The following is a 12,394-nucleotide window of genomic DNA, read 5'->3' as shown; positions in this document are numbered from 1 at the left end:
TTGAGGCAAGGCTGCTTCACTATCTCATTGTATGGATTTTGTGCCCACGTGGCACCAATCATGCTCAAGGCAGTGAAACCGATCTACTGATCATCTACTGTTTAACGAATCATATTATGATTGATTGGTCAATGTTGTTTATGGAAACCATGCTCAAGGCAAGAAAGCTTACTCAATATCATGTTCCGTACTCTCTTCTTATGTCTCACATATGTGAGTACAAACAGGTTCCAACCGAAGGGGAACTCTGTCAAAGCACCTCTCTTTCTAATGAAATCTCTAACTCTTCCCTCAAGCAAATGAAAATTGTGCAATTTGGAGGTGGGTATGTTCATAAAGATGATGTTCTTAACTATAAAGATGATGAAGGGACTCCCTCACGAGATCTTGTCCCTCGTCCAACCAATGATGGTTCTTCAAGCAATGCTACAACATGATCCTCCACCTCCTCAGAACACCATATTCTTGGTATGAATCAAAGACTTGAGGACTTCTTCCTTCTATCTACATCTCGCCATGAAGAGGTTCTTAGGTCTATTGGAGAAGTCAATACTAGGATCTCCAATTTAGAAACAAAATTTGATGCATTCACTCATGATGATGACATGAGTGAAGAATTTTAAGGAGAGCTAGTTGTTCAATTTACTATTATTGCTTCTTGTGTTATGACTTTTTCTTTGAATAACAATTCTCTATGTTATATTTGTCTGATGTGTTCTTACTCTCCTTCATGAGCCCTTTTTATCTTCTGATCAAAATAGGGGGAGAAAAAGTTTAAAGGGTTATTTCACTATTAATATTTCTTTCCCATAAGTTGTTTAAATGCAGGAATTTCAGAAACTTTAAACATATAATTGATCATCATCAAAAAGGGAGAGATTGTTGACAAAAGAATAAGATTGATTAAAAGATTTTGATGATGATAAAGATGCTGAAGAAAATACTTGAGAATATTAAAGACAATATATTTTACGTTTAAAGATTCTTATTGTAATAGACTTAACTTTTTCTAGTTAGGTGTAAGATTGTTAGAATAACAACCAGCTCGCAACTCCTCTAAGAGAAACTCAATTTTTGCAAAAATCAGTATGGTAATCGATTACCAACTTATAATAATTGATTACCAACTCAAAAATTCTATTTTTCGAAAATCCACTTAAGATAATCGATTACCATTACCAAGAATGGTAATTGATTATCATTGGCAGTTATAACTTGGCTCTTGAAAAATGACTCGAAATAATCAATTACCATTTTTGGTAATCGGTTACCACTGGCAGTTATAAAATTATTTGTTCAAACATGTACATGAGATAATCGATTACCATTTTGGGTAATCGATTAACACTACAAAGCTTTGTTTTCGAAAATCACTGGAATAATCGATTATCTTAAGTGGTAATCGATTATCCTTGGCAATTTCAGTTAAACTCTTCATTTCTAAATTAGCTTTTGAAAATCTCTTTAAATAGAACTCAGTTTCCAAACTTCAAACTACCTTTTCAAGATTCAGAGTTCTTGTGCTGTAACTGCAAAGTGTTGCTCTGTGAGATTCTTAAAAATAGCTTTGAAAACTATAGTGTGATTGAGCGATAACTTTTTCTAAGTTCTTAGAAGATTGAATACTGTGTTGTTGCTAGGAAAGCTCGTCATCCTCTGTGTGACTCAGAGGGAGCTTTTGTTCTTCTCTTGTGGTTGTTCAAGAGAGGTGTTTTCTAATCCTTACTCTTTTATAATTTGTTCTAATCTGATTATTATAGTGATTGAGTTAATCTCTTTGTTTAAGAGATTAACAACTAGATGTAGGGTCTTTTGATCCGAACCAGTATAAATATCAGTGTGCATCTTCTTCCCTTAAGTCTTCTATTTATCTACACTTGCATTTAAAGTAACTATGATTTTAAGTTAATCAATTAAATTTTGAGAAAATTTTTAAAACCTGTTAAGACTTATAAAAATCCAATTCACCCCCTCTTAGTTTTTGACCATTGTTTAGTCATTCCGTTGTACGATACCAACACCAAGAACATGGCATTTTACTCTTCGCCGATGAGATCCACAAACCTGTAAAACTGAAGTATAAACTCGTTAGTGTGTAACTATGGTTTTACTTGGAAAAATCCATGTACTTACTTGGATCTAATAATAGGATCCATGTGATATTTTATTTATCTTTTAAATATATATATATATATATATATATATATATATATATATATATATATATATATATATATATATATATATATATATATATATATTATGAGATATGTGATGATGTTTACGTGATATGAACAGAACCTACTCATGATTAATAGAATTCATTCATCATATTTATTATTATAAATGTTATTATAGGGAGTAATATAATCTTATAATCATTTATTAATTATAAAATCACTAAAAGATCTCTTGTTGACTTGAGTATCGAAGTCCTTGCAAATGGACTTCCCCTATCCCGATGATTCAGAGCATGAGAGCATGTCATCAATTTGGTCATCCAATTTAGGAGACTTCTTGGTCAAATTTAGTAAGAATAATATGTAAGCATATGTATGTACATGTGTATATATGTATGTATGTATTATTATTATTATCGTGTTTAGCCGAAGAGTCTCTGAAGTGGAGTGTGAGTTTCTTGAGAACCGAGTTATTGTTTCTTAATGAGAATGCTTTGAGTTTTAAAGAAAAACAAAGTGGAAATTCATATACAAAAGACTCTTTGATGTTTAAGTTAATAAAATTTAAAGGAATTGCAGAATATGTGAGTATAATAGTGAATAAGAGAATTAAGTCAATACTATTTGTGGTAACATGCTCTATTTATAAACTTCTTGAGCCTATAGATTAAGAAATATAGATATGTTAAACAGTTATGTTTTTGGAATATTCATGAATATATTATATTATTATTTCATATCAATGTATCCAATTTGTTTGGGTAACAATAATATTTTTAAGAATATCACACTTACCTCCGAATACATTGAGGACTTGCTTCGGGTATATCAGATCGAGTACTCCAATAACACCTAAGTATTTTTAAGTTGGGTATATATATATATAAAGTATTTCTTTTAATAAGATAAATCAATAAAAAAATATTAACAATAAAATTGAAGCTAAATATATTAATAAAAAAAATATAAGTATGTTTTAAATTAAAATGATAGATAAAGAAATGTTTCTGCAAGAGGAACATAACAATGTGAAAGGGTTATCTATGAGGATTATTTCATGGCTCATTGATACCTAACCTCTATAGTGTATCCTTCTTGAATGAACCTAATAGTTATATTAGAGTCAATGGTTCATCTTGGTAATCGACTTGAATGATTCACAAAGGTTTCAAGCCAATGTCCTGTTATGGTAGTGATGAAGGCATGACCACCATATCTAGCACCATGGAAGCCATCCCAAGGAGAGTTACAAGAAGCATGACAAAAGGGGAGGCTTTTCCTTTTTTTATCTATATTTAGTATTGCTTTACTTTCATTTCCATGGAGTTGGCTTGGTTGACTTTTCTTAGTTGACTTGTTGACCTTGACCTTAGCTTGACTTGTTGACTCAATATTAACTTAACCTAAGCCAATATGCTAATTCAATTTTACTTGTTTTGTGGGACCATTAAAAGGTGGCGCAAAAGGTAGACAAATGATTCATTTGGAAGCATTTGAAGAAAACATGTGGAGGAGAGAGAAGGAGGAAGACATTCTAGAGGCATCTAGAATGAATGACCACATGTCTGGGTCAATAATCCATCTAGAAACATCTAGAAACGACACCTCCTATGCCTTGGCCGAGAAACATCTTGTAGCATGCCTTAGATTTCACCATTTTGACCTATCTTCTAGATTGTAGGGTTTTATTTTACATTAAATCCCTTTTTGATATTTATGTGCTTTTGCTTAGAGACCCCTAGAGACTTCTATAAAAAGGGTCCTCTAACACTTGTAAAAGGGTTGATCATTTTGGGAAATTATAGACACATTTGTGTTCAACCTTTTGAGAGTTTCTTCCTTTGGGAGTGAATACTTTTAAACCTTATATTGAGCCTAGACTCAAGTGGCGGCACCTTCCACTCATCTTCAAGGTTCCATGGCGGCACCTTCAACTTTTTAGGTTCTCAATTTATCAAGGTTCACAATTTCTCATGGTTATCAGTTTCTCACATTTTTCAATTTCTCACATTTATCAATTTCTCACAGTTCTCAATTTTTCAAGGTTCTCAATTTCTCATGATTCTCAATTTCTCACGTTCACAATTTCTTAAGGTTATCATGATTCTAAAGTTCCAATGGTTCTCAAATTCTCATGGTTCTTTGTTTTTCTAGGTTCTCAACTTTTTAGGTTCTTAATTTATCAAGGTTCACAATTTCTCATGGTTATCAGTTTCTCACATTTTTCAATTTCTCACGGTTCTCAATTCCTCACATTACTCAATTTCTCATGGTTCTTAATTTTTCAAGGTTCTCAATTTCTCATGATTCTCAATTTCTCACGTTCTCAATTTCTTAAGGTTCTCACGATTCTAAAGTTCCAACAGTTCTTAAATTCTCATGATTCTATGTTTTTCAAGCTTCTCAACTTTTTAGGTTCTCAATTTATCAAGGTTCACAATTTCTCATGGTTATTAGTTTCTAACATTTTTCAATTTCTCACGGTTCTCAATTCCTCACATTTCTCATGCACAATCTCATTAGCCCCAACGTTATTCCTATGCCTCCTATTAGCCATAGTTTGTGCACGCCACATTTTTCAACTATTCATATTAAATAGCTCAGATTATCACAAAACAATTAATTCCTAACAATAAATAGCACAACATAGGTTCATAAACAAAACGCAGTAAGCTCACTCCCCCAAAATTCCCAAAATTCTTAAAACTTTTGCTCTGATACCAAATGTAATTTTCCTATTGGAAATTACTTAATTAAAATAAATAAATAAAGATATCAAATTCAAACGTCGTAATTTTATTATTCCCAAATGCAAGAAAATTTAAAACATTATTCAATGCACCATAATTTAAATGAAACTAGAATAATAATGTTATTACAAATTCCAAAATAACGATTACATAACATGATTAAAGCATAAATAAAATCTCGTGGTCTTGCCTCTACGGACCTCCCCGCTCGTAGTCTTGCTCTACGAACCTCCCCGCTCGTAGTCCTAATCTACGGACCTACCCGCCCATATCCCCACACGAGAGTAATAAAATATGAACCTCTCCGCTCATATCATCACGTGTTCACTACCATCCATGAACCTACCCGCTCATGGAACAACATCTCTTGATCCAAGTCTCGCATCACTACGAACAAGCAACAAACACGAACACTGCCTGTAGTGTTATCGCCTGACGCAGCCTAAGTGCCGCCAGGCGAAATTACTGTACAGATCGCCTGGCAGGACACCCTTGCCGCCAGGTGCCAGGCCTCTCCTAGACCTATTGTTTCAGGGTCTATCGCCTGGTGGGTCACACCTTGCCGCCAGGCGCATCGCGGTGCAGGGACTTCCTTGATGGACCTATCGGCTAGCGGGTCACACCCGTGCCGCCAGGCACTATATCAGTAGCGATACTTTACTGGTTTTAGCACCCCAAAACAGATTGGCTTACAGCCCAAAGAACTTCCAAAGGTCCAGAAATACACTCGTTAATCAAGGTTAAATTCTTGGTGTTCTACAACCCTCATATGGTTCAAGTGCCTTTCATTCATAAATGTTAATTCCCTTTCCAGACCTATGATTTTATCAAGTACCTTAACATTGCATAATACCTCAATCAAGCTTATGAAAGTGATCACCAATCTAGTATCTTACAAATTTAGGCACACTACTGCTACTACACTGCAATGATCCCAATTACATTCAAATATCCTTTAAATTACATTTATACAAATCATGAGTGATACCTAACCCAATATCGCATAATCACTTAGTATCCAACTATACTTATTGAAAGAACCATGCTTTCTAGAGCCTAAAATTCTAATTAGAATTGTCATCTCCCCCCTTTTTAATTACCATTCCTACAATTGTTCATTGTCATTAACATCTCCTCACTCCTCTCACATGAACTCATTCTTCATTCCCCGATATGCATTATTTCCTTCTCGTTTCATCACCTAATTTCTATTACGACTCACTCCCATAGGCCTCTTCCTCCTTGCCAGCCACTTAATTTCACAGAACCCAAAACATGCACCGCCAATTAAACCAGCAATAAGCACTGCTCTCCCGCCTATCGCCCGACAGCACATTCTAGCCGCCAGGCGGCACATAGCATTCTGGGTAAAACCAGATTACATTCACACCAGCAAACGACCCAAAATTCCCAATTCGCATTTCATTTAATTCCTTACATAATCTCAGACCAATTTCTTATCTCTCACTTTCGATCCACTTCCCCTAAAATTTTTACAACCGAAATCTCATCCTAATCATACCCACGAAGTCAAATCAATGAACAATCTCCCAAACCCTAACCAAGTTGCCGCAATTGAATGTGTTACATTCAATCACCAAGATACATACGCACACACAAACACTTTGTAACATTTGTGAATTTCACACTTTTCATGAATTTATATCACGCACATGACCAATCCAGGGAATCCAAACCATCATAGAATCCAAAGAATTGCAAAAATTAGTTCCAGCTTGCGTCGCTTGGCGAGCTCACCCTTGCCGTCAAGCGGTTCATCTCAAAATCCTAGAATTGGGTTAATATTCATGCGTCGCCTGGCAGCACATTCAAACCCGCCAGGTGGTTTCTGGGAATTTTCCAGAAACACGAAAAACGAGCAAAATTTTGATTATGCAGAACATCATATTCATACAGTATAACATGAAAATAATTATAGGACATCTACACACGAAAAAGAACTCCCCTAAGCTTGGATAATTCTTGCTCACTTGGAAGAATTAGGACTTCTCTTGTGCCACCACTAGTCCAGCGTTGTCCTTCTCCCAATGCACTTGATGTTGTACTCAATTCTCCTCAAAATCACTTTCAGACTCTCTCTCTCACTGCCAAATTTGTTTGCCCTTTTGCTCCCTCACTTTTTCTCTTTTTCTTCTCCAAAAACCACATTAATTAGACCATTAACTAAGCCTTAATGCTTGTTAATGATATGAAAACGAAAATGGCTTTGAATGTGGTGTTAATGGCCATTCAAATACCATTAGTGGCTGCCTTCCCAACCCACTAGGCTGCCCTTCTTGCAGCCAGGGTTTTTCTGACCTTTCATATTCATGCCAAAAGAAAATTTGGCAAAAAGAAAATTCAATTCGTTCTTAGCAAGGTTTGAACACGCAACCATTCAATCACAAAGCAATTTCACAACCAATTTATGTTTCGTGATAATTCCTATAATTTTAAGATTACATCATCACTAGGCACATTCCAACATATCATTAAAATAATTCACATATTAAAATATCACACAATTGGCATACATAGGACTTAAACCCAAGTCCTCTTACATAAACAAGTACTCTCAACCACTTGAGCTAGTACTTTTCTACATTGTAACAATTCGCATTAAATGCCATAAAGGCTCCTACTACCCACACTTATTAAATAATTATTTATTTAATTATTTAAATTTCTCGGGTCTTACACATGGCTTCTAGCCTAACCTTATAGTGACATGCTTCTCGCACTTGTCTATTTCCTTGCCTTTCCATTTTATATGATTTATTTCTTCTTCATTTTGTCTCGACTTTCATGCTTAATCCACCTTTTACTTTTGTTGTATGATTCAATCCAATTTCTCTTCTTCTCTATAGCCTTGTGAAATGCACATTCACATCTAGATAGTTTACTATCTTAATGTCCAGTGAGAATTTTCACTAGGTTTTCTTAATCCACTCTCACCATATTCATAAATCTTAAAAGGAATCAAGATAATCCAACATCAGGTAGCCTACGATATAAGTAGTTAAAGGTCATTAGTGAGATACACAAGTTAAGAAACTCAGGAAAACATACCCATAAACACATATCAAATGAGTTAGTGTTAAAATTAAAGAAAGCAAAAATAGCGAGTTCCACTGGTAACTCGTAGATATTTCCACAACTTGTGGATTCAGCTATAAGAAAAAAATTTCAAACTAGTGAGTTACATAGGTAACTAGTGAGTATTTCTACAACTTGTGGATTTGGCTACAAGAGGTAGAATTTAAACTATACAAGCAAAAACAACCATACTCTCACCATAGATCAATATCATCAACATGCATTCATTAATTTAGAAAAAAACACTACAAAGCAAAACAATACTAGCTTCCCTTACGTGACAAAGTGGCTCGACCGACCCAAATAACTCTAAGAATGCTGATTTAGATGCAATTGTAGTAATCGAGATGCTTAGCAAGTCCATAGCCATCAACGCAAGATTTGGGAAACGTTCGTTGTTACTCTTCCACCATTCAAGAATCGATAGCTATTGAAAAATAAATATCCAATGTGGGCTTGTCCAAATATGGACTTTGAATAATAATAATTAATAAATTAGAAGACAGTAAATAACTTGAATAAAATAGGTTTGGCTTCATAGAAGATGAGGATAAGGCATCACTCAGGTTACACTTTACAACATTTGAAGTTGAAGTTTTTGAAGAATATTTAGAGAATAACATGTATAATTTTTCCTTTATCTTCCCCACCTTTTGTTCCCAACAAAGATGATCAACTTTTTTAAAACATAAAGATTGATCAACATGAAAGAACTCTCCATCACAAATCAATGAATTTTGAAAAGCCAACTGACTTTTTAAAGTTTTCACCAATATATCATTGCTAGAAGCACTACCTAAAGTGATAAAAATATTTTCTTTTCAATTCCCCAATGATGCAAACATTCGTTTATCTTCTTAGACAACTCAAATCTAGTGTGAGATGGGGGAAAATTCAAAAGTTAAGAATTTTTGTATTCAACTTCCAATTTGAATCAACATAATGAGTTGTTAAACTTATATAACCCTTAATAGTGCAAAATGTTCATAAATCAGAAGATAAGCAAATCCTACTCGTAACGTTATGCAACTCTTCCTTCAACTTGTTCTTTTCTGTTCCAAATATTCTTGATTTGTCCTTTTTAATAATATTCCTAGAAACAGGAGTTGCTTCAAGATTCAACTAACTTATCCAAGTCCTAAGATCTAGGTACTCAACAAACATGAATGGTAAACCAAGTCAAATAATTAAATTAGAACACAATTCACGGGAGACCATTTAGTCTATTTTGTAGGCTTTCAATTTTCCTTGCATTACCACCATCATTTGAACCACATATTCAAATTTGGTTTTGGTACACTTTTCAACATGACACTTTAATGGGAAGTCCCGTATTTTGCACCACCAACTATATACTTTTGGTTACAACTATTACACTTTGGCTTCTCTTTTTCGTTCTCACAAACCCTAATTCTTTGTAAAGAATTTCCAAACATTAGAGGACAATACATTCTTCTTTTTCTAATCAGCTTTAACACTTTCATTATCCAAAATATGTTCAGTCACATTCTTGGTTACATTATCTGATTTGTCATGGACATCCCCATCAACAAGTTTGCTAATTGAATCTTCCATAATGATTTTCCTATTACGCAAAACTAATACTGAAACATTGAAATTAAACTATCCCTACTAGAAAAATGCAATTTAGACACCAAAATAATTTAGTCGCAAATTGTGACTGATACATCCACCGAATAATAGTAGTCACAAATTAGACACTGATTTAGTGAGTGAATGAGTATACAATAATATTTATTGCTATAGCTACTAAAATAGCGACAAAAAATGTTTAGTCTCTAAATATTATGTTTTAGCCACTGATTTAGCGACCAAAATAAATTTTATTTTGTAAAATATATTTAAATATTTAATATAGTAATTGGCAACTGAATATTTTTTGTCACTAAAATATTATTTAATATGTAATGTTTTAGACACTAATTTAACAATCGAAATAAATTTTATTTTGTAAAATATATTTAATATGGTAATTAATTATTGTATATTTTTGGTAACTAAAACATTATTTATTTAATATAAATTTTAATTATTTTAATTATTTAATTTTGCATTTTGAGTAATTAATTTTTTTACTATTTAATTATGACATGATTGAAAACTATTTTGTTAATTACTATTAATTTATTCTAATAACAAGGTTTTGGTTAATAAAAAGAATAAAATTAGAAACTAATAATTTTATTTCTTATTAGAAATAAATATTATATAAGCTACCATAAATTTGTTAAGTTTTATAACCTTATAATATAATTAGAATTGTATTTGTAGTAATTATAATCTTAATATATATATATATATATATATATATATATATATATATATAAAATTAGATGTATATTCCAAATCAAAATTGTTCATATACAATTTAATATCTAATATTATTATATTTAAATGGTAACATATTTCAAATATTTAAAAATAATTATATTATTATATTATTTCAAATTATTTATTCCCAACAAATTTATAATGTTCTAATTATCCCAAAATTTTTTTATTTCCTCTCTTTTCAGAACTAAAAACATGACTTAATAAGTAAAACTTAAAAAATTAACAAAATTTTATGATTCTCTCTATTTATGGACTAAATAATTTAGAATCAAAAATATTTTTCTACTGTGGGTAGAATAAAGAAAAGAAATAACATTGCTTTGACCTAACTCCTTTATTGCAATGGTGAAAAGAACACTCGTTGTGCCATTATAAGTGTCATCTTGTTTCTTCCTTCTCACCGTCGGCTACCGACTCACTTCAATAGTTGCTACCAGTTTCGTCGTCTCATCGGTTCCACCTTTTCAGTTGGCTTAAGTTTATTAACTTTATCATTCATATACATCACTATACCACTATGGATTGTTTGTTTTCCTTCATATTTGACACCCATTTTTGATTATGTAGACTAAGGACCTAGAACGACCACCAACTGCATGGGAGGTTGTAGACAGAACAAAAAAAATTTAAAGAATGGAGAATGGGTCAATGATAAGACCCGTGACCTTGTAGTATGTTTAAATTTTAAGTTATAATTTAATGTTTGTTACATGGTTTCTTCATAATAATCACATTTTTATTTCATTTTTAGGACAAATATAATCAACGACGAGATGAAACCTAACAACATCAAATGATTGAAGGATCATCTTCACAGAACTTTCATGGTTCCTCCATTGATGACAATGAAATATACTTTACTATAGTTGGAAGTGGAAATAAAAAGGGTAATGTGTATGGACTTGGTTCTTTGAGTAAAAGGTTTACTACTTCTATAGGTGCTTACTCTTACTCTAGTACTAGCCAAACTTCAGTAGTTCATCAAATATAAGAAATGCATGAAACTATTTAAAAATTAAATGCTAAACTTATGGCAAAGGATACCAAGGAGAGGACACTTGAAGAAAAGATGGAGCACTTGATGAAAAATCACGAGCAATAGAGTGAACACATGCGCCAACAAGATAACACGCCAACAAGATAATGCGCCAACAACATGAGCATATGAAACTTATTTTGCAGCACATCCAATTGAATAATCCTATGCCAACTCCTCCTTCAAATCCTCCTAGTAAGGACAATATAGTAGACTAATCTTGTGATTGTAAACCATAGGACCATTACTTATAATTTTAATTGCATGATGACTTCAAATTTGCTTAGAACTATATCCATTTTTCTTTCATGTAGGATCATGTAATAGATATACTTTTAATTTTTATATTAGTTTTAATACATTATATATTTGACTTGATTTTTGTTTAGCATAATTAAATTTCTAAATATTGTGTATAAGTAGGTAAAATTCACTGGTGCAGGGAAGGGAAATGACAGCGGTTATTTTCAGTTTTTGGTTTCGGGTCCGCAACCGAGGCATATACGGCCGAGGTAAAAAGGTAGTTCTTTATGCCTCGGTTACAAACTCGAGGCATATTTAATATTTACTGCCTCAGGTCTATTTTAACCGCGGCAGAAAGGTACATTTACTGCCTCGGGTCTGTCTCAACCGAGGCATATAACTATTTAAAAAAAAAAAGAAAAATTTGAATTCTCTTCTGCAATAGTAGCAAGAGTCGCTCCTGAACAGAAATCAGAGCCAACAGGTTCCAGTGAAGTACGTACTAAAGGCTTCTTCGATTGCTTCTTAACCAAATAATTAGATCTTGCCTTTTGTTTTGATTTTTGCTCCATCTGAGATCGTTCAAAGCCAATCCTTAACTTCTCAAACTTCTTCCGTCCAAGTTCTTGTATTGATCGTGCCTGTGAAAAATATAAGAGTCACACAGTAAGTAGAATAAAGCAATCATTGACGTAGAACACAGTGAAGCATCGAACTATATACCTGTTTGTGGT

At 32.9% G+C, this 12,394-nt stretch overlaps 1 protein-coding gene across 1 annotated transcript; it reads left to right on the top strand.

The window, feature by feature from the left end:
• The first annotated feature begins 360 nt into the window (after nt 1–360).
• LOC146887561 (PttA/En/Spm family plant transposase) lies at nt 361–11,635 on the top strand. Its single transcript, XM_085670282.1, is given in 5 exon segments — nt 361–468; nt 10,949–11,005; nt 11,008–11,052; nt 11,133–11,505; nt 11,538–11,635. Coding segments are annotated over 5 exon segments (681 nt in total).
• Nucleotides 11,636–12,394: the final 759 nt, after the last annotated feature.

This window comes from Vigna unguiculata, chromosome 3 (assembly GCF_037176805.1).
Source record: "Vigna unguiculata cultivar grain cowpea cultivar isolate G323 ecotype 2 chromosome 3, ASM3717680v1, whole genome shotgun sequence".
NCBI classification, from domain to species: Eukaryota; Viridiplantae; Streptophyta; class Magnoliopsida; order Fabales; family Fabaceae; genus Vigna; species Vigna unguiculata.
Note: the sequence above shows the minus strand (reverse complement) of the source record. Positions and strands in the feature narration are given on the sequence as shown.